Below are 24,043 nucleotides of genomic sequence, written 5' to 3'. Positions count from 1 at the left end.
GAGCGAGTAAAGCTATTGGATCTGTCTGGAAGTCAAAGGTCAGGGTTCAGGTGTCATAGCAGTTGGGTCAGAGCAAAGGAAGGAGAGAGGGGAAGAATCGGAGAGAGTTTTTAGTGAATATCTTCAGCTATCATTGTCTCTCTCTGGAGAGTTGAGCCTGCACTGAGAGTATAAAAATAGACTGTCTTTCATGATAATTTCTGCCTTTGTCATAAAACTGTCAGAGTTAATTTTTAATTCAATTCTCCACTCTGCATTAACTACAGTTTGGAGGCTACATTTAGGAGGAAAATACATACAAATGATGCTTGTATCTTTTGTACGCTATGAAGGATTTGAGTGTTTTTCTTTATGAGTGTGTGCGTGTCATTATGTGATTAGCTGATGTGAAGTGAAACAATATACTTTCCTGACCTTTTTGGGATGTAATTAGGTCGTTGTCTCTTCTTTGGTAATGAGGGCTGCCTTTTTCTTTTTATAGGCCTGGTGTGTTTGATAGCCTTTTCTTCCTGGCATTATCTCACATTGTCCTCAAGGATTAATTCTAAACACACAGGAAGCAAAGCGCAGCCTTCTAATTTAGTATTATTTTCAGCTGATTGAAGGAAGTTGTCTAATATCTAGGTACCCACAGGACATTGGAAAGCGTTTTTGTTCCTCAGTTATTTTTGTAATAAAGTTGTGGCGTGTTCTGTCTCTTTTGTAGTGGATTTATTTCTTCAGAGAAAAAGAATGCTGTTTATGGGTTCCTTATGTAGAGAGATGTCATTAAAATTCCTGTGCACCTCCCTCGTCTGAGGTCGATGAGTCACGCTGGCGGTCTTTGATGACATCATATAGTTGTTGAGGCCTTTCCTCTTGGCCGGCTGGCTGACCTCTGCCTGCGCGGCTGAACCCCTTCATTACACCCTCACGCTGCCCACATACTGCAAACACATACTTACTGCTTTCCACTGGGAATTTTTCAAGAGGGCTTTGGTCTGTTCATTCCAGCTCTCTCAACACGCTCACACTTTTCTCTCGCCTCCTCTATATTTCCCACGCAGGTCTGCAAGTAGTTGCAACCTTCTGGACAGTGCATGCCGGGATTTTAGAGCCACCTGTAATTTTCTCTTATGAGCCACTAACACCAGCTGAGTTTTATTTTCTTTTTTGCTATATTTCTTCCATGTACCTCCTCCTCCCTCCTCACTGTCTAAATCTGTGCTGAAGCCTGTTAAAGGACTAATGAGATTAGAGTTTATTAGACACTGAGTCGGCTCTGCTCCCCGTTCTTTTACTCCCTGTCTCAAAGTGCTTTCTCAAAGGGAATTTTTGGGTCTGTTTATGATGTTTTAAGGTCTTGACCTTCCTATGTAAAGTGCTCTGTTAGGACTTTGGGATTTGGCGTTATATAAATTGAATTGAATTACTTTTGACTGCTGACTTTCATTCCTAGGAAACAAACAGTTGCTATCTAGTGAAGTAATCAGCGTGTCTTCATCTCTGGTTTCCACTGTGTATCTTTTAATACTCATCTAATGCACTTCATATTTTTTATAGTTTTTATACTTGTCCTTTTTTTGACTTTTGCACTGCTACAAAGATGGATGCTCATATTAAACATGAGCTTCGTGTTTGTTCAGGATTCAGCTTGCTCTCAGTGTTCAGTTTATTATAGTTTTTATGACGTATTGAAAGACCCAAGAAGGCTATGGACATTGTTTAACATACAAAAGCTACAACCCTTCAGCTAATGTATTTCGTTAACCTTTATAAACCTACTGTTCCTGTTAACTTTACCATATAGAAAAACGGCTCCAGATAACTATGGTAAAAGGACCAGTTCTTGTATTATATATTTTCTCAAAACTTTCAGTTCAAGAAGCCTCATGAGAAACAAAATTACAAGTTTAACAGATGCTCGAATTTCAAAAGTCAAGTTTTTTGCGTTTGAAAATTGTGGTTTCAATACTGAGTAGTCATAACCAGTAAAGTTTTAGGAACTAACACTGTTGCTCTTGCTCAGCTGAGGGTTGTCCACTGGGATTCCCTACATGTTACTGTGTCTTGTTGCTGGAAGGGGAAAATATACTCCCTGCTGTCTCTGTCTGTCCTCCTCACCTCCTTTTTACATAATTGCACATATGAGGCTCCAATTTCATGTCTGTACCACCACATATTCAGCAGTTAGTGTTATAGCATGTAGCGCTACATGAATCCACTGTGGCATTAAATTGTACCACTAAGCTAAACCTTCTAACCAGCTCTAGACATCCTTGTTCGTTAACACTTAATATTGCTGTCAAACAGACGGATCGCTGTCATGGAGGTCTGCTTTGCTGCGACATGTAGTTCCATTTCTATGTTCTTAGATTTAACACTGGTCTCAGAGGGTTAGTTTCATTGTGTAGGTTTTGTAAGAAGTGTGTTAATGTGTTTCTTTTATGTTGTTTTAACACTAGGTTTTGGGTGGTCCGTCAAACATAAAATGCCACAGTTGCTGGGGGGAGGGTTCTTTGGCGAAAAATATTTCACAGATACCTTGTAAGAAATGTCAAAAAATATCTGTTTTTCTTGTGTTTAGACTGCAAAGCTAGTCTAGTAAAGTCCACAAATATAAAGATGGAACTGTAAATGAGCAGAATGCATCCTCCTCAAAGTAAAAATTTTAGTGCCAGTTTGTAATTTTAAATCCTAGTAGTAGATGGATAGTAAATACACTAATCTACAGTCTCACAGAGGAATGAAGGCTATCCTATCATGCCTTCTACATAAAGACGGGAACCTGGGCAGCTTGCCAGTTTATCACATTACTGATGTCATAGGCAAACATGCTCATAATAATAACCGTAATCATCATTTTTGGCAATTTTCAGATTCCTACCTATGTTTTGGAACAAATGCAGTGAATAAGAATGCGTGGGGTTGCGTAATACGCAGGGAGAAGCAAAAAAGACGGAATCAAGTGAGATTAAGGTGCATCTGAAGCATCTTCATTGTAGGGTTTTACCGCTTCCGAGACAACAATGAGACGAAGGTGTACGTCTGCCTTTTGTGGTTTTTAGTCCATCAAGATTTTTAGTCGAGACGCTTAGAGGAAGAGACTTTTGTTCCGAGTATTTTCCCAGACAGGCGGGGATGTTTTGTGTCGGTGTGTCTCTGAGGAATGTCATGAGCACTTGTAGGTCACTGTTTCTCCTCTAAACATTGGGCTTGTTGGGTCTCGTCCTACTTGCCAGCTCACATTTACCCTTTTCAGTACATCTTAAAGCATCAACATGCATTTTATGTGCATCGTCTGCGTGTTTGCGTTGTGAGACATCACCTCTTTAAGGTTTATGTGGTGATTGTGGTTACAAGTCTGTGTCTTTCACAGTAACTAAGGTGTGTAGTTCTGTTGATAATCAGGCATGCAGTGATGTGCTTCTGCACCTGAAAGCCTCCAGGCAGACTTTATTTAAGTGGTAATATTTTGTTCCAAGGCACTGTCAGGTTTATGCCACATGCAGGAGATGTGTCCATCATTTTCTTTGGGCTACCTTTATAAATTCCTTATTACATTTCATCTTATGAGATCTGATTGCCTGAACTACCCAAACCCTGAATTTTGAAGAAAAACAAAATACATATGTTGAAAAAGATTTAAATAGTTTTTGATTTGTGGTGTGTGGAGGATATCGCCTGTGCTGGCTTCCATTTGCAAAGGCAGGGTTTTTCTTGAATCACAGTGCATCTTTAAGGGATCTTACAGTAAAGATAATGAGACTCTGGCCTTATTTAACAATTTTGATAATTTGATAGGTGGAAACGTCTTTTATGCTTTGTTAAATATTTTCCTTTGGCCAACTTTATTTACTGGGTCTTCATTTACTTGAGTGCTGCTGATTTCCCACCTCTGGCTCTGGATCACCTTTTTAAATAGTGGGGTGATCAGAATCTTTTCTATGCAGAAAAAAAAACCTTGATAGAGATTTGGTTCAGAGCGACTGTGGCAATCTCAGCTAAGCAAAAAACCTTCAAAAAGACTTTTATGTCACTGACTGTGTATTGATTGCTTGAATGCTTGCTTTATAATAACCTTGATAATGAAAATGAGGTGACAGTGAGTTCACTTCAAAGAGGGAAAAAAACCAAATGAAGAAAAAAGTGCAGATTTAACAAATTTAATAGCAAATTTATTTTTCTATTACATGGAAAAAAACAATTGATCAAAGCCTTACGTAGCACTTACAGACTAGACCGCACAGCCATGTTGTGGTAAATCTTATGTTAAAACACACATCACCCCCAAGATTATCAAGAATTACAAAAACAATTTTCAAAATACAGAAGAAGTTTTTTTTCCTTATAGCATGAGGTCAGGGTACCAATGCCTTAAGCCTTAATGCGTTGAATCCCTGCTGTGTGTGCGCCCGTGTAAGTAAAACTAAGCTGTTCATGTTGCACTTGAAGCAAACACATTTTGAAGAAGTCACGTTTATTAAATCACAGGAAGGACCCAGAGTCTATATAGTGTCACAACCAAAAAATGAGGAAAAACAGCATGTCCATCAGTGTCCTTCGACAAGTCAATAATGTGTTTACACTTAAAATTGCTCAAAAACAGACCAATCAGAGTCAGAGGTCTGCTTTGCTGTGACATGTAGTTACATTTTTAGTTCTTAGATTAGTGCGATAAAAGAAGCATCAGACCTCACAGGGTTAATTTCATTGTGTAGGTTTTGTAAATAGTGTGTGTTGATGTTTTTCTTTTATGTTGTTTTAACACTAGATTCTGGGTGGTCCTCCAAACATAAAATGCCACAGTTGCCAGTGGTCGTCTTTTTTTCTGGTTTTTTTTGTCTGTCACATCTCCTGGCATGTCTGTCAGCATGACGATACTAAGACAAGCATCCACGACCTTCTTTACCTCAGTCCCAGTCACACCTGTGGAAGCTAACAAAAGCCTTTCTTTAGATCCTGTGTTGTGTGTGAGTATGTGTGTGGTCGAGTGGCCGCCTGGGTAAAGGCTCTTAGAAAAATGTTTTGGGGACCAACCACTTGTCAGCTTTTTGTTTTACAATCCTCTCAGTTGTGCTTGTCACACAATAATTCAGGTTATGTCAGCAAAATAAAAATGTCATCTAGTCTGTCTTGTGCGTGATGAAGTAACACTAAATTGTTTTACAGTTGTGTTCAGCATAATTTATCCTTTTGATGTTTTGTCAGCTGTTTGAGGGCAGGAGTCCCCCCTAACCACAAAGTATTCCCGAGGCACCTCTAATACCTGGCTGACCTTAACATAACAGTTTCACCTCTCACCCTGTGTTGTGTTTGGTGGGCCAGGATTGGTCATCCATGGACCGTTTGACTGCTGGCATGTTAAGTGTTCAGTTCCCATCCCTCAGGCAGAATCATGATTCGCTCAGTTTCATTTTCAGTTGTTTGACCTCTGACCCTGGGGCTATTGCTTGCTCTTAACCCACCTTTTAAGCAGCTGCAGAAGCCTCTGACTCACCTTGCTTATTTCCCAAGTGGGGGGAAAAAGTACATCAAATATTTGAAATGTCTGCTTAGGATTTCTGGTCTTGATTTTCCATGTTGGTGTTCTTGTATGTGCTGAAATGTTTCCTGTTTATTCTTCAAGGCCCAGCGGTGCAGTTAATCTGCATTTGTCCCTGAGAGACGTCTCAGCAGTGAGAAGGGACTGGGTATCCAGATGATGAAGTGTTAATGATAAATGTAACTGTCCAGCCACATCTTTTTCACCACTGGATGCCATAACACATTTACTTGCAGTGTGAACAGTAATCGCAATCGGAAGAGGCTTGGAAAGTACAGTCTACTCCCCGAAGCACAAGATTATAGTTGAGTTTGTCACAAGTTATTTGGATCACAAAGTAAAACTAAAATGTTGAGGGAAAGTGAACTGCAGGATTGTGTACGTCTTGAAAAATCAAATTGCATGCTAATCACTTTAAGAGCTCTGGGCATAAAATCTTGATTTAAGAAAATGCCTTTTCAATTTAACAAACGATCTGCATCTAACACATTTTCAGTGACAGCTAATTGAATAGTCATAAAATCTATGAAAATGTGATAAGTGGCTCAGGTGGTGTTTTCAGATTTGTTGGATTTGACAAACAGCCCGAACCACATATCATAAAAGACAACGTTTCAAGAATATCAATCTGTTTTGTGGAACAATAGTGTTTGCCTACCTTTCCACAAAGAGCCAGTCTATAGCCAAACTGAGAAAGATCCAAGCCAGTCATGGTGTGGTTGAACTTCAGTAGAAGCTGAACTTCAGTAGAAGTTCACCGGGCATATTTTATCATAGTAAAATTGTAGGGAAAAACAGGGTTTCGACTAGGAACACCTGGCCGTCTATCAGTGTTGCCAACTGCTCATCCAACTCACGGGGGAGGGAACTGGAGCCTATCCCAGCTCTCATAGGTGGTCAGTCTATCAGCATTTTTGCACTAATGTTCACAGCTACAACCAATTCAGAATCAGCAATGAACCTAACCTAACCACTTAAGGAGGAAGCCAGGCTACCCAGAGAGATCCTTGACAAGCACAGGCACAAACTCCACACATCCCCATCCGGCAGCTGCATTTGAAGGAACCCAAGCAACAGTGCTAACCACCGCATCATTGTTCCACCTCCTTTTAGGATGGATTTGGGCAATTTCATTGTTCCACTAAAGCTCTTTGCTTATTATGTCTCTTGCTACACATAATTCATGTAGCACTTGCCACTTTCCATAACTCTGGCTTTGTTTGGGCACAAACGAAAGATAACTGTTTGTGTGCACCTCTGCAAACGGGAAGAGAAGATGAAGACTGAGAAAATGAGGGAGGTTATTTTTACATTTCCAGCATGAAGAGAAAGTAGTGAGTGTGTAAATGCATCAGCCAGGGTGAATTCAATCTTCTTTAAGCTTGTTTACATACAGGAATGAATAATTTAGCTTACCGTAAGTGATGCACAAAAGTGGACAGATGTCGGTTTAATACAAATTAAGGAAAATGTTGTTTTTTGTGAAAAAAAATGCATTTAATATAATGGTTATTAGGAGCAGCAGGCTAATAAGATATATTAGGTAATGTAATAGTTGATGCTCTTTTCTTAAATCAGAAAAAGTGAAATCCAGCTTACTGTTGTGCAACAGTGCCCATGTTTAGTAGTAGTAAAAGCTGTGGAGGGGGTTTACTTACAATCCTCATTTCCTTATTTTTACTTATTTGACTATAAATGTAACTTTTATGTGTCATATAATTAAAAATATTTAAGTTATGGCTTTATATTTATTCGTTAGAAGTTTGGTCGTGTTAGATGAAATAACCATGTCGTGGAATTACTAACCACCTGACAAGACTAGCTTCTATAGATCTTTGCTGTAATGTAAAAAGAAAAAGCTTTCAGTGACTTAAACCAGGAAAGATGATGGTTAAAAAAACTCATTGTGGTTAATCATTTGTTTATTGAATACATTCTTTGAGCTCTTGCGTCTCTTTTCTGGTTCAGATGATTAAAAAGGAGTCTTATATGACTTATTTTGCAAGAAAGTTCGTCATAATATTCAAAACTAGGCTACTGGATGGCTGTGTTTTCAGTAACTCCACGTGTGTGAGGTCTCACTTGCTGACAACACATGATTAATTATTGAAGGGGACTTGAATAGAAGAGAGATCTGACCAAGACTCATCCATTATATGCTTTCTGCACTCACATCCCACCACAAGCACTGACTTGAGAATTGCTTTCAACTTGTACCCCATCATAACTCTTCTGATTGGAGACAAATGTACATTGAGCCCAACCCCACACACACACACACACACACACACACACACACACACACACACACACACACACACACACACACACACACACACACACACACACAGTACTCTATGACTGGTCTGACACAACCTGAGCAATGTTTGTTTTAATGAGTCACAGACTGAATTTAGATCCATGAGGGCCCATTATACGGTACACACCCACAAAAACACAGGTGTGCAGGCAGTACACAAACAGACATGTGACGGTTATGTTGAAATGTTGGTGCGAGTTTGAGCCGGGCAGTCTGCTTTTCTGTTCTCCTTTCTGAGAGGCTCTGAAATTCACGCTGATGATGTCGAGAGGCCAATTAGCTATGAATCTGGACATCCTGATTAGTTTCAGAAGAGCCAGCATCTGTCTTGCTGTGAGATGATTCACCAAAGCAACCTGGGATTTTTGAAATGTGAATCTCGTCAAATGTCTAATGAGCTCTGCCCATGTGTCTGCCCTTAATGGCAAATGTGGGCAGGAAATGTCAGCAACATGCTTATAAAAGAGATTTCTTGTTAATGCTTATTTTATTATATATTTAAAATGAAGATAAGTATTTATCGTCACTTGCCTGCAATTATGCAGCTCTGCTTTGTGCTGTCAAAACTGCTTCGATACACTATGCAATACATGTTCGGGGTCTGGTGGTGTCTGGCAGTGAATCTGGGGCTGGAAAACTGAGTCCATTGTGACTATTTTTGTCCTGCTGCTTTAAGGGCGTGCCATTGCTTGAAGGGGGTCTGCTTCATCTGCAGTGCCTTTTAAAATGTTGGGACTCAGAGTTTCCAGAAGCAAACTTTCATTGTAATGAGGTAATCGGTGTTACAGTCTTTACCTGTCTGTGGTTTTAATGTTGTGGCTGATCACTAAAACTAAGTTTGTACTTTATTAAAGCAGAGGTCTACAGCTTCAGGACTGACACAAGCTTATTAAATAAAGAGTGCAATGACCTTGTCAAGCAATACTGTTTCCCACACACTTGAACTGATTTGTTGCAGTAGGGGATGAAATGGGTGCGCCAAAATCTGCTGCCTCTATAGTTAGTTCTTTATTCCATGGATGAACCCCAACTCTATCATCTTGAAGTGCATAAAGCAACTGTAGTCACTGTTAGTTGAGTTTGAGTCCAGGAGAGACTCCCCGGAGAGCAGAGATATAAAATTCTGTATGAAATACCTTGAGGATCACCACAGCAGCTCCCGGTCAACCTCCTGGCAGGGAAACACAGGAAGGGCTAACCAGTTAACAGAGACTGGACTTTAATAAGAGCTAAGGGATTGTCCACAGATAAGAAGAAGAGGAGAAATCTAAAATTCAGAAATGGGTTTCTCATGCAGGTAAACTGGGTTGTAGAATACACAGGACTACACTTTCAGCTTATGCTAATGAGGACGCTGAGCTATATACAGTTTTTCCCAGATTTGCTCTTTGGTTAGTTTGGGATGCCAGACACATGAAGGAAGGCTAGCAGTTACACGTTACATCTGCACTGAATTAGGGTGGACTGGCCAAATACACTCACACACTTTGCTAAGAAAGCAAAAAATGGTCACTGCTGTGCTGCTCCTTGACTCAGAGAACAGATGCAGTGTTTGTGCCTTGGCCTTTTTCCAGTACTGTGTCAATATCCTGGCTTTGTTTGTCCACTGTAGAGGCGTACAAATATCAGCCAGTGCAAGCAAATGTTCTTCAGTTGACCACTGCTCTGACATACAACAGAGCAATTGAAAGATAAGCAGTTATATGAGAAACATGCACACATTAAACAAAGATTACTGGAACACAAGATAGTAGTGGTTATAGTAGAAAAGGTAGTCGCCCAGCTTCTTGTCAAATTTCCCTTTGCCTTGCAACACCCTGAGTAAATTAAAGTCAGCTGAAGCAGAGCAGAGCAGGTGGCTCACCCTGAATGACTGAGAGAACAAAAGGCTACAGACACTGCATGCTTTCACCAACACAGTGGAGAGTAATGTGAGGAAATGCTTAGTATTCAGCTCATATTGACTAGTACTCAATACACAGATACTGTGACATTTGCGAACTAATCCCGTTGTATCTTGGATACAAGTTGACTTCCTCTGTGCTAATCCAGGTTATTAATTATTATTATACGTGACAAAAGAAGCCTGTGAGCTCAAAATCTCACTAATGATTGAGTTGATTCATTTTAATCTAGTTAATGTGCTGATTAATGAGTTGCTTTCTCAGAAAATGTTATCATTGCGTCTACAGGAGACGACTTGTAATCCGTTTCAGTACAAAAATGTTTAAATAGTTTTACAGTGTAATCAGAGGTTGTGTAATACTGTAATTAACTTACGTGGACTTTCCTAACGTGCATAAATTTAGTTACTGTTTGACAGACAGCTTGATCTGGTCTACAAGACTGTAAAGAGCTATACACGACTTCCAGTAAACCATTGTAATTAAAAACACCTGCGGCCGTGAAACAAACTGCAGTTGGTTTGTTTATGCTAACAAAACACTACAGTGACTGGGAGACCATCATACATACTGTTGTTATTATACTGGCTCTCAGGTATACAAAGTAGACTTACATGAGACCATAGTTGGTATAGAAGATTGACTTATCTTTATAGTTTAAGTAGTGAAATGTCTTAAAGCTGCATTTTTCTTAATGGCCAACAGGGGGTGAAATATGTGGTTACAAAAATCTTTCCTATGTATAGAAGTAAACAAGTCCCTCAGTTTCCTTTTTGACCTCAGTAAACACGTTCCTTACAACTTTATGGGCCCGATTATTAGTTTAGTTTCATATTGAATAGAACCTTTTTCTCTATTTTATAAATTTTTTGCATTTGGTAGAGTCAGAACGGGCATGCTGGGGTGCCAGTTTAGCTCAGTAGGCGAGCAGGTGACCATATTCCACATGGCCAGAGTGCAGCGAAGCAGGTTTGAGTCCAACCTGCAGCTCCTTGCGGCATCCTGTCCTCCTCTCTTTCTCCCCACTTTCCTGTCTATCTTGACTGCTCAAATATCCAGTAAAGGCATAAAAATACCCTTTACATTTATAAAAATTACTTGAGGTAATGTTAGTGGGCGAGGAAGTGACGCTCTGCCTGCAAGCTTTAATCTGTATTTTAGCTACACTGGATCATCTGATGATGTCTAGTTCATAAACTTGGCTGGGGAAGTAATTTTAAAAAGACATTTTTAGAAAACATTCCCCAGAAGAATGACATTTAAGGGTTTTAGTTGATCCCACAAGCCAGATGAAGACCTACAGGAGTACCTATGACTCTGTTCATATTGGTATTGTAATGTCTGCAGGCTTTGCGTTGTGTACAAACATGCTTGTCTTTACTTAGAAAGACGGTTATTTTTTGATGTTTATGATTAGTGGACTCAATTTTAGAGTTAATGTTAGTTAGTATTGCTCACTGTTCAGGCTGGGACCTGAAAATAGCAGCAGCAGAGGACACAGGAGTGCATAGAAAGTCCAGCCCAAGTTCTTCAAACAGAGGCAAGACTGTTATAGGCAGCAGAGGTTCAGAAAGTCTTTAGTTTTTAAGTTGGAGTCTGCTGGCAATTAAAAGGTGTTTAAAACATGAAAAATGCTGCATTGAGCAGTTCTAATCATTATCAGATTATTGTTTTTGGCACGTCAGTTGTGTGCCCCAGTGATTTCTTGCCCCAGTTGTTTTTGCGTTGCTAAATTAGCCTGCTGACCAAATGGCAGTGTGTCTGTGCCACAAAGCTATATTATAGGTTCAGGAGGGCAAGCGTTTCTTCCTCTCTTTGCCTCATTTTCTTTTCAGTCTTTGATCTCGCTCTGTTTCTTTTTAGCTTACATTTTGCTTCCTCACTCTGTCTGCTCTGAAATTTGAGTGGGTTCCTGTGAGAGCCAGTGTTAAGCACAGTGTATGAACTGGCACAGACTTAAAGAGTTCTGATCTTTCAGTTTCAAATCAGACAAGCAGACTGGGTGATCCCAGGGCCACCCAGAACCAGGCTCTACCCCTCATATGAGGCCAGCCAGGTAAAGAAATCAGCCCATATGCAAAAGGCTGCACAGAGAGACATGCCAGTTCATGTGCAAGTTGTTTTGTTTAAAGCCAGCACTTTTACCCACATGCGTAAGAGCTTCATGAAAACCGTATGTGTGGCAGATGTGCATTGTGTGTGTATATACCGTACTATAAATCCGTACCCCTTTACTTCAGAAATGCTTTCTCTCTGATGACTAATCTGTAGCTTACAAAGTGTACTTGGGCCAGAAACATCTTTTTGAATGTTTTTACAACCTCACTGTGATTACACCACCTTTATACAGAGATATAGTTCCTAGAGCTGCACATGGTATCCTTATGGAGTTTGTACCTCAACTCTAAAAAATATTATATTCTAGTGTCCAGATTCCCACCAACCCTAAATGTACACAGGAGGGCCAGGAACTGGCAGTAAACGGTATTTTGTTTGGGGTCAGCGAGTGGTTACTCCATAGATGTGTTTAGTAATTTGCATGTAGTGGGATGAAAGACATTGTGTCTGTAAATAAATTTCAGAAAAACCCACAGACGCTTTTGCTGACCTAGGAACAGAGAAGAACATGAGGAGGAACAGGAGGAGAGTTTCAAGGGCTTCTGAAAACTTCCTGTTCTTCTCACATGTGATCCAGGCCTCCATCTGGCCTCCAGACTGCCGAGTGTTTTCTTGCCTGTAGACAAATGTGTGGGAAGCAATTTGGTATGTAGCGAGGGAAACAAACAAGCTCAGTGAGTTGTTGTAGTTGTTGGAAAGCTTGAATGGATTATTGCTCGTTTCCTTCTATACAAAATTCAGCCATTTAGATATAGGATTTCTGCCACACCAGTGCTAAACACCACTTGAACTTTATGAATTCTGATTTCGGCATGTTGATTCTGGCACAGTTTTTAGCCAGATATGAACAATTGTTTCTGGCTAATCCAGTGTAATTAGTACATACAGTTTATCTCATTTAGTCACAAATGTTACAATTTTTCAAAATTACAGAGCAGCTACCTAAACTTTACTCCCACAAAGGGTGATAATCTTGTTGAGTGTCGCACTTTCTGCAATGCTGAGTACTGTAGTTACTCTGAAAAAGAAGGTGAAAAATTGACTCTTTGGTGCAGTTCAAAAACATGAGCTTTAAAGGGGGTGGGAAGGAAACAGACTATTTTTCTAGGCTAGTTGAAGTTTCCAGCCTAAGCTTTTTTTTTCTTTTTTCTTTTTTAAACACCCACTATAAAGCTAGGACTTATTACTTAGATGAGCATTTTTCCTGTGTTCTGTCTCTATGCAAAGCAATGAGAACCGGCCAATGGCTGTAGTCTTGTACGATGAGCCAAGACATGAGGGTGACATTGATCTTTTCATCTAAACCTTGGCAAGAAAACAAACTGCATTTTCCCAAAACTCTCAAAGTATTTCTTTAAGGTGGTTACTTCCATTACTTTGCCACTATGCTGGGCCCCCATCTTCGCTCTCTCCCAGAGTAGGATACTGTCTGGAGTTTGAATGACTCTCTTTCATAAGATTCACTGCACTGTCAAGAGACCCATAAATAGCTTTAAAAAAAAGTCCTCCTGTGTGGCGTTTCCATAGAAACTCGAGAATGGAAGTTTTCCTTTTGTCTCAGAGTGAGAGTGAGACAACAACTCCAGATGAGTAAGCTCTGTCATGAGGCTCTGGTGTGACAAGAACTCATCTCAAGGTCCCTGTGTGACGCCATTATTCTAATGTCAGAAAGTAAAACTTTGGCATGTCCTGCTTGTTACTTCCCAGTCTTCATTTTATTTTAGAGGTTGACCTGCCAAGTGAATTTTCTACATTTCAATATTATGTAATTGAGTATTATATAAAAAAAAAAAAGAAACTAATTTGTGCCACTGGTAATTAGCATTACCAGTGGCACAGATTGGGACTATTCCCATAAGTAAAGCTAAAGACCTAGCACTGCTGGAGGGTAATGGCATGCTATTCATAAGCCTGTGTTTCTGTTTTAAATTTAAGAAACGATTTACGAGGAGACACACAGAAATTTAGACTATCATAATTAGTGGATGTATCTCGACGGGTAGCTTCGGTGTAGTCATCTAACCTCTCAGGTTCCAATTTTTTTTTTTTTATATTGTACAGTAGATCGTACAATAATAGATACAGAGAAAAACCCAACAATCATTTGACCCCTATGAGCAAGCACTTTGGCGACAGTGGGAAGGAAAAAACTCCCTTTTAACAGGAAGACACCTCTGGCAGACCCAGGCTCAGGGAGGGGCGTGGCTAATTACTGCGATCGGTTGGGGTGAGAGAAGGAAGACAGGATAAAGACATGCTGTGGAAGAAAGACAGAGATCAATAGCAGGTACGATTCAATGCAGAGAGGTCTATTAACACATTGTGAGTGAGAAAGGTGACTGGAAAGGAAAAACTCAATGCAGGCTACGTCTATTGCAGCATAACTAAGGGAGGATTCAGGGCCACCTGGTCCAGCCCTAACTATACGCTTTAGCAAAAAGGGAAGTTTTAATAATAATAATAATAATAATAATAATAATAATAATAATAATAATAATAATGGATACTTTATTGATCCCCATGGGGAAATTACTTGTTTTTCTCTGCATTTGACCCATTCACTCAGTGAAGCAGTGGGCAGCCCACTAAGCAGGCGCCCGGGGAGCAGTGTGTAGGGACGGTACCTTGCTCAGGGGTACCTCAGGGTAGCCGTTAAGTGGATTCGAACCGCCGACCTTCCGATTTTAAGCCTAATCTTAAAAGTAGAGATAGTGTCTGTCTCCCGAATCCAAACTGGAAGCTGGTTCCACAGAAGAGGGCCTGAAAACTGAAGGCTCTGCCTCCCATTCTACTTTTAAATACTCTAGGAACAACAAGTAGGCCTGCAGTGTGAGAGCGAAGTGCTCTAATAGGGTGATATGGTACTACAAGGTCATTAAGATAAGATGGGGCCTGTGGCAAACTTGATACACTCTTTGTGATTAGACATGTAAAAAAAAAATGTCAGAAGATGGAATAAACTTAAATTGTCAGTGTTGTATTATCTGAAAAATCATTTGCATCATGTCGGGTATAGCAGTTATAGTTGTTAGAGAAAAATGTGAATCGGTCAGGCTCATATATACACCAGATGTGGCAATCGGTGTCGCAATGGTTCTGATAGGTGTGTCATTGTGCATCAGTGCAGATTTAGGTTTGTAGACATGTCCCTCTTTATAAATAAAGACATACAAATTGAAGTTACGGACAAATAACTTCAATAAAGCTTGAAAGCAAGTGCTTGGTGTGAACCATGCCTAAATGACAACCTTCAACGGAGCTTAAATGAAGTGTTTTAGAGACGCAGAAAGCTGAGCATGGATACGCATCAATTCATCCATACACAAGGAGACAAATTGACTACAGATGGAAGAATTTCAAGACTCTCATTTATAGTGGGCGTTCTAAAAAGATCTCACATAGAACAAAATGTGCCATCCTGCAAGAATTGAAAAAGAACTCATGAATAACAGCAAGACACCTGCAGGAGTCTCTGCAACTTGTGTCTAGTATAAGAAAGATTTGAATGGAAGTAGTATTAATGTAAGGATACCATGAAGAAAGTATTGAACATTGAGTATAAAACATTGGAGTACATTTCGTGTTTGCAAAAGATTACCAGGTTATTTAACAACTCCTCTGTGACAATGTTCCCTTCTCACACCAGGTAGAGGGAGCATCAAGATTTCGAGTGACTTTCTTACATCGGTGCATGATTGTCTTTTTGTTACCAAGAGAACAATTAAATTGAATTTATGTAACACATTTGACAGGATAATGTCAGGACAGCTGTCTGTGATCGGAAGATTAGGAGTGGTTGAAAGAGCACATAACAAGACATGGACTCAAAGCACCTGAGTAAATCAGCGACTAGTTGTTGAAAAAGAAGAAATTAATATTTTTGAATGGCCAGGTCAGAGTCCTGACCTGGATTAAAATAATTATGCCACATGACGTAAAGAGAGCTGTTCATCAGGATATCAGAAATATTAAACTGAAACAACTGCATCTGAGGAATGATCGCTGTTAACCATAAGAAGCTACAGGACACATCTAATGGAGCTCTTTGCTCAGGGAGGCTCTACAGGTTACTAAAGTCAGGTACTTTTTCTAGCTTGGAGTGTGAAAAGCAATGTGTGTGCCATTAACTTAATCTGTAGTGTAAGTGTAAGTTACTTTGATAGCAGTCAGCTGATCTTGGCAATTTCAGAAGAGCTGTAAATGCAAGATTTTTTTTTAGGATGAAAACAGACCCACTGGTGCCACCAATAAGCATTTAATATTTGGAAGAAACCTTTAAAACGCACAGTCCATGGAAACACTGAAAGGAAATGTGCAGTAAAATAAATCTTAGGACAAAAAGTTTATAACACTAACAGCTTCAGATTTTCTGGATCAGATTGCTCACTCGTGTGGTTGGCACATTTTGTTTAACATCTTGGCTCTTTAACATCTCTCGTTCCTGGCTTTCATAAGCTTGACATCACTGCCCTTTGTATGCCCCTCTTTTTTTGTTTCTGCATTTCATGCCAAGAAACTCTTAGCCTTTTAGACATTATGCGGAAGCGGTGATAAAAGCCCACTCTGCAATGGTCATTAAAAAGACCTTTAGGAATCAATTTAAACTAATGGAAACAAGATGGCCTGAGAATTTTTCACTCCCATCATGTGTCAGTGCTTGTGCTGCAGCGTTGGTGGCAAGATCTTTACTTAACAGCAACTTGGTGATGAACAACAAATGTCCTATGACCACCTGGTCAGTTTGGCAGATGGAGCCTGTGCTGCTCTTGTAGAACGCTTGACATGTCTTGGCCTTGAAATATTTGTTGGGCAAACCAGACGGACAGACACCCCCACACTCCTCCCCACACCCCTCCCCTCATACACACACAGTTTTGGCAGTAGTACCCCTCTGCTCATTCTTCCACCTCCTGCTGAGAATCTGGAGGTGCCCATATGGGAGTGGAGTAATGTCTGGCACTTGCACATAGGGGGTAAAGGTTTCTGTCTGCTGTGGTTACACATAACCCTTGGACTGCTGACAGAGCAAAAGTTAGCTGTATCCCTGATGTTGCAGCTGTACACACAGATTGTGTACAACAGAAGCAGTTGTTACGCAGTGTAGAATTTTTCCTGCAAAAAGAAATTCCCGGAAACCCCAAAATGTAGTTACGAGAAGAAAACCAAAGGGGAAATCCTTCGTTCTACTTCAGTGATGTAATAAAATTATTTTTGTAATTAGGCCTTCACTTATTATGCTGGATTTGATTATATAATCAAATGTTACAAAGTTAGTTCTGATCTCATAATCGATTAATCTTCTAACAACAGTAGTTCCCTGGCTCCCAAGCACACAATTCAAAGATTGATTTATAGTTGGGGAATTATTGACCGCTATGTGAAATATCACATACTGTGTGAGTCTAAGTCAGAACATCTGTGTATCGGTGAAGTTCCCACTCGCTTGAACTTCAGTCACGTCACTCTCGGTATGATTACAGAGTGATAAAGTGGTGAATGATGTAGACTTCTGTAATAAGCAAACCTAGATGGAAGATATTAACTGAACAACTATAGTGCCGTAACAAGTTGTATTTGTCTGATTCATGTTTTGTCCTTATTTTTACAGTTTTTTTTAATTGTACAAACTATTTTTGTCTGTTTCTGTTTATACGTACATGCGCGATAAACGAGTGTAGCTTGTGTTGAAAAAAAAAACCAAAACAAAACTCTTTTACAAAATAATCAGTATTAACAAAAAATAAAGGATTTTTTTGGTTAATATTAATCATTTATCAATAAGTTTTGTTACATTTTGCATTTACTAAAGCATGAGAGACATTATTGTTTATGAAATGTTCAAAAGTAACTGTTTTGTTTATTTTTGTCAAGTACATGTTTCCCACATATAGACCTTACTTGGGTAGGCAAACCCCTTGCTCTTATTTTGAAAGTCTTGGCACTGCTAACAATCTAGCTTCCCATCTCTTGTTTTAAATCCTGCTACCTGGCTGGCTAGGTCCTTGTTGAGGTGTTTCTCATCATCTGTCTGTCTGCGGTTGGATGATCTTCAGCTCTAATGAAGTGCAGCTGGCATTCATAGTCCCTCCTCTCTCTACTGTAAGCTGGTGGACCAATCTAACCAGAACCTGCAGCAGGTGGAGAACTGGTTCATTCATATGCCACTCATCAAGGCTAAAGAGTAGAACAAAGAGTGCCGTCACCGTCTACGGCTCAAGATGGTGGAGTCTGAGTCTTTCCATGGAAAGAGAAAACTCAGTGAAGAGGCAGTTATTTGGTTCTCTATTATTTATTGTCACAAAGTGTATTCTTTATTAACTGCTTTAGAAAAGCACAGATGTAAAACCTTTCTCAAGTGCTCACACGTGCTAATGCATGAGTGCCCTGTGCCCCCCCGTTACCTCCTCGAATACAGTCCTAATTCTGTGGGAAATGCTGAACTCACTGCCTGTAGTGTATGTGGACAATTATTCTCGCAGCTGTGGGTAGACACCCTCCAAACAGCGATTCTGAGCCAGGAAAAACCCTGCAGTACGTTTGATCATGTTCAGAGTTTATTTTTATTTTGGAGAGGTGGTTGATTGCATGAACCTTTTCGTCATAACAGTTTAACAGTGTGCTGGAACCATGTGCAACAGTCTCACAGAAAGGTCTGCTATATTTTCTTTAAAACGTCTCTTGCAAACATGACATGTGTAAAGGCAAGCTGTTAGTACAATTATCCCCATACGACCTAGTCTTTCCTCCATGACATTGCATACATTTTATGCATGCCTACTCGCTGGTTGTTGACGTGTTGCTATGCTGTAGAGTAAAACTCGAGTAATTCAGTTATAATCCAGTGTTGTGGAAGGGAACACTATAACAGCTAAATCCCTTTAGTGCACAGGTCTAATTGCATTATCTGCAATACAAGAGTTATTGCTCACACCAGCTGATGCTCTGCACATTTGGGCTTGGCTCTCTCGCTTTCTCTGATCTGTCTGTACCGCTTTCCAGTGTATAAACACAGGTTAGTGTTCACAGCTTCTAGTGCAATTTTCCCCCACTTGTTACTGCTTATACATCACACTATAACATTCATGTTTGAAAACTGGGGAGGAACCACAAGTCCTACTTTTGTGTCTGATTGTTCTTTTGGCAATTACTTTTAACTATGACAATTTCTTATCCGTTTCCCTGCTTAATGTTAATCTCATTGAGCTGCATTAGCATCTTACCCCCGTATCTCCATTGCTGCTCTCCATATATCTGTCACCTCGGCACCATATATTTTACAAATCGAGCAGCGAATTTTACCTTCCAGTTCAGTTGAGTCTTGTTTCATGTTAGTAATGTTGCTGTTACCTGGATCCTGAGGATTCAAGTTGAGTTTCTTTTCACTGGGACACCCTTTTTCCTTTGCTCTTTTCCTTTGACTTTTTTTTTTCTTGGAGCAGTTCCCACATCAGTTGATTTAGCTAGTTGCCTGTGCCTGTTTGCATGCCTTCCAGTTCAGATTTTTTTTTAAAAAAAAGTGTAATGGAAGAAAATCTGAATTCATAAAACAGCAGTGGACTGGTGCAAACCATGACTCTAGTTAGTCAGTCATTGTAAAAAATACCCATAAAATGCCTAAAATTCAGTAGCACAAGAGGACAGATTCTGGGTTTGAAAAGTGAAACCGATGGAAAAAGTGCCTCAAGCCTTTAATTCCTATACTGACCAGCAGGTGGCGAGCACTCTGGTTGTTTAAAAAAAATATAGTAACAAAAATGTATGGTTTCATTTGGTAATTTCAAGTCATATTGAATTTAACATAATGTTATTTTGTAAATTATGATCCCACTAGACTCAAAAACGATAATAGAGTGGGCTTTACTGTGGGATTGACATTGAAAGCTAGCCTGTGAGCTTGTAGCCTCAGTTCCAAGAGATGTCCTCTATAATGCAGGCCTTTTACATTTTCTTTTTAATTATTTATAATCTGCAGTGGTGCTTTATTCACCAGAAATTATTATTTAAGTTTTGTTTTGGGGTAGCAATAACAACTACTACAAGTATTAACAACCTAATGCGGTCTAATGGGGTTATGAAACAGCTGCCTGGTGTAACTTGTGCTTTCTCAGTGCTCATACTGTAATTATTTATACAGTGTCTGCAAACCTAAATATTTCTTTCACCACACCACTTATCTACTATTTTAGCTGAAATTTAGCAGCTGGGTGGTATTAAATTGTCCCTAAGTAACACTCTTAGTGATTTTGGTGTTGAAAAATTAATGTCCCTCAAATGTCTTGTGGCCTGCAAACTATCTCTTTTGCTTTTTGGGGGCTGAAGTGGGACTTTGCTGCTGTTGGTAATCATGGATTATAAATGTTTAAAGAGGCTAAGAGTCATTAGCCATCTGCGTATTCTTAAAGTAGCGACCTTGTGTTACAGCAACACGACAGTGGCTGCTGTTGCTGTATAATCACTTCTATAAACTTTCACTGCAGATGTTGAACAATTGAAGTCTTGTAATGAAAAAAAGACGACTTGATTTGACCAAAATAAATCCTGTGTTGTAGATGGCTGTTCTCTTGGCTGTCTGGCAGTTGAGCTTGAAATCGGGACAGCGCTTTTTCCACAGCAACATTCATCCAGAGATGTACACTTCCCATCCTGCCCCCAGGGAGGGGTTAAAAGCAATAGAGATGAGAATGATTTGTGTGCACTTGTGTGTTTATGTAATGTGTGTGTGTGTGTGTGAGTGTGTGTGTGTGTGTGTGTGTGTGTGTGAGTGTGAGAGAGAGACTTCTTTTTTTTATATAGCATTCATGTGGTTGAAGCTCTTTAGCTCGCCATATGTTCCTGTTAGAAGCTTCTTGTGCTCTCCAGGGTGATGTTTGGTCAGGGTTGATGGTGCTTCTTTATGAAAGTCTCCTGCAGAAACAACAGCACTGTCTCCATGGATTCGCACCGGATATTAGCCCCCACCCCCAGTTTAAGACAGTCTTATGCACACTCTTGCATCTAGCTTCCAACAGCTTGTTTCTGGGAGATGATGAACTAAGTGGGTGCATTATAAAATAAATGAACATTTTTCTATACTTGAAATCATTTAACGCTACTCTAGTAGAATTTAAAAAAAAATACAAATATGGAAGTAGAAATTGGAATAAGAGTGCCTCCTTTCACCAGGCATGAGGGGGAGATTGAAATCACAAATTGGTGGTAAAGGAAGTACCCCTAATGTGTGTCGCGGGTTTGTTTTCTGCTTTAAAATCATGCCAGGATTGCTTCAGAGGTACTGCGTTTCCTCTGCATCAGGTCCTTTATTTTGAAAGTTGACTGCACGCCTCTCCTGCGTTTGTCTTCCTCTCGGCCTTGTCTTCTTTAAATCTTCTTTAAGTTGTTTTTAAAACTCTCTTCAGAACTGAGAGCTACTTCTGTGTTTGCTCAAATCACGAATGTTATCCTGAGTGGGCACGATCAGCTGTAGTGGACAAATGAATGAAGTTTATTGTTATATTCAGTGAAAAGCTCCATCAAAAAAAAAGAAAGCTGACAAAGCATCCATTGCTAAGGTCCGTTGACCATATTATTATTTTATCTATGCATTTTTTTAAAAAATGGTCCAGATTGATGAAATTATTTGGAAAATCTGAAATTTACATGGCTTTCAATGAGCCTCTTTCCAGTAGAGTTTTTATACTTGATTAGCATGTTGAATGACTTTTACTGTGTACAGAAGCGATTGCATAAGAGTGCTGATTTTGGACACTGCGCTACTGCTGAAGGGTTTTTATTGAGTCCTGGCCTCAGTGTACAAACAAGTGGTTACAATTGTCCCAGTTTGAGGGGGACAAGCATTTTATATTTACAATGTAATTATATCCACTTGTTTTTGTATGGCTTGAACCTGGTCTGTCATTTTAAAACAAAAATGTCAGAGTTTGCACTTTCATTTGCATTTTCATCACGAAACTCCCTGCCAGGCCTGGGTGGGCTCAAAAGCCCCGTTTCCCCCTGAAAGGAGGCCCAGTTCCAGTGCAGTGTGCAGGGGGCTGCAGCACCGCTCCTCCCCTTTCTCTGTCTCCCACAGGCTAGACCAGCAGAGTCGGAGAGCGATTGGCTCTGTGCTTCAGGCTGGGTGATTCTCTGCAGCAGGGCAATGTCACCCTGGCTCACCATCATGGTTCACTCTGTACTTTTACTCTCCACTGAGGCTTTAAACAGTTCATTAGTTTTTAACAAGACTGCAGAGCTCCAAACTCTGCTTTTTTAACCCCTCACTCTCTTGTATCTACTTGAGTCTTCATTGCAGGCTCTACTCTGTGTATTTTACACTATCAGTTTTTTCCAGTCTGTTACATAGCATTTGTGATTCTGATCACTCCAAAGGGAGCAGCATGATAAATGGTGGGGGTTGTCTGGACTGAAGCCTTCCTCATGGACACCCATCCTGAATAGAGAACATTGATGCTTCTCTATCCTCTATGCTGCTTCTCCCCCTTACTTGCTGTCCCTCTTTACTTGGATTGTCATTGCCTGAATGAGCCTTTCAGGACTCTGGTCTAGCAGGCTGAGATAAAAAAAAAAAAGTTCCTCTGCAAGATAAAGCGAGCAGGGCCCTGAGCCTTCTGAAGACGCTCTCTCCTCACAACCAGCCGCGGCCACACTATAAGTGTGAAAAGCACTTGTTGCTTTTCCTAATCTCGATAAACGGGTGAATATATGCGTAGTCCACAAGTTCTGTTTGATCAGGCTTTTGATTGCATGCAGATTAATGGTCCTTTAGGAGAGTAGGTTTGTCAAAATTCAATCTTCAACCTTATTTTGAACTTGTTACAGCCCTGAATACATTCATGTAGGGGCTGAATGCATGCTTGTGAGCTACATGTCCGCCACTGCTACGGTCCTGGTGTGGATTCTGTCCAATTTCCATTTAAAATGTCAGACTTTATTAATTTTTCTTTACCGTTTTTTGTTGTTCCAACTAAAGAAATGTTAAAACTACACAACAGGAAATGTTTTGGAGCATATATGGAATTTCACTATATTGTACAAATAACATCCATCCATCTATCCATTTCCTGCTTAAACAGCTGAAAAAGATAAGTAGTCGTAAAGATAAGTAGTAGTCCCACTGGCTCCAGCACTGGGCAGAAGAGACTAAACAACCCGTCTGATTTCAAGTCAGACTTGACAGGATTGGACAGGCATTTTATTTACATGACTTCTCTCAGTTTTCACACCAGGACAATTAAAAAAGCTGTTTCGAATTATAATCATTTAAAATGTTATGTTTTATAACTATTGTGGTTGCTGTCGTGCACATTTTTGGTAAGAAAACAAGATTTAAAGTATTCTGTCTCATAAATGCAAGATGCTTCTAGCATCTACTTAAGAGTCAGTTAAAAATTCACACAAGCCATTATAAATTTAAACTGTGGATAGTCCTTCTGCCACGTTATTCATCATATATACATGTCATTTAGCTTTTTTTTTTATCATGTTTTTTATTATTTAGTTTTTGCATTAATAAGTAATGACTTCTCTAGATATCTGCTGGCTGCTGTGGAAGTCCTGAGAAATTGGCCATTGTCATCAGTACACTGACTTGTGTTTGTTGGCTGTTTGCTTTCATATTGATATTGACTCATGAAAACCCTGTCACTCTGCATCTTTGCATCATATAAGTGTGTTGTAGTTTCTCCTACACATGCTTCAGGCACAAAATGATTGAGCTTTATATGCAGCTGTCCACAACTAAGTTTTTCAATCTTTTCTCTCCCCCTCGGTTTTCAGGGCGTACCCCAGCTCCCGTGTGCCAAGGCGCTCTACAACTACGATGGCAAGGAACAAGGAGACCTCAAATTCAGCAAGGGTGACATTATCATCCTGCGTCGACAAGTGGATGAGAACTGGTACCACGGTGAGATGGGTGGAGTCCACGGCTTTTTCCCCACCAACTTTGTCCAAGTTATTAAGCCGCTGCCACAGCCGCCACCTCAGTGCAAAGCTCTCTATGACTTTGAGCTCAAAGATAAAGAGGCCGACAAGGACTGTCTGCCCTTCTCAAAGGTGAGGCGCAGCAGCACTCCAAACCCACACTTCTGCCACATGATCAGTGTAGTAAAACAAAAATACCTCTCATTACAGTGACACTCTTTCTTCTAAGCTTTCATTTACTCAGGTTTTGTGTGTATGTTG

The 24,043-nt window shown here is 40.0% G+C and overlaps 1 protein-coding gene across 1 annotated transcript in view; it reads left to right on the top strand.

The window, feature by feature from the left end:
• The window catches only part of sh3rf1 (SH3 domain containing ring finger 1), a 48,749-nt gene that overhangs the window by 6,180 nt on the left and 18,526 nt on the right, over positions 1-24,043 (top strand). Inside the window, exon 3 of the mRNA XM_026157752.1 lies at positions 23,639-23,914. Coding sequence (XP_026013537.1) covers positions 23,639-23,914 — 276 coding nt within the window. The remainder of the gene's footprint in view (positions 1-23,638; positions 23,915-24,043) is intronic.

The sequence above is a fragment of the Astatotilapia calliptera genome, chromosome 23 (genome assembly GCF_900246225.1).
Source record: "Astatotilapia calliptera chromosome 23, fAstCal1.2, whole genome shotgun sequence".
NCBI lineage: Eukaryota > Metazoa > Chordata > Actinopteri > Cichliformes > Cichlidae > Astatotilapia > Astatotilapia calliptera.
Note: the sequence above shows the minus strand (reverse complement) of the source record. Positions and strands in the feature narration are given on the sequence as shown.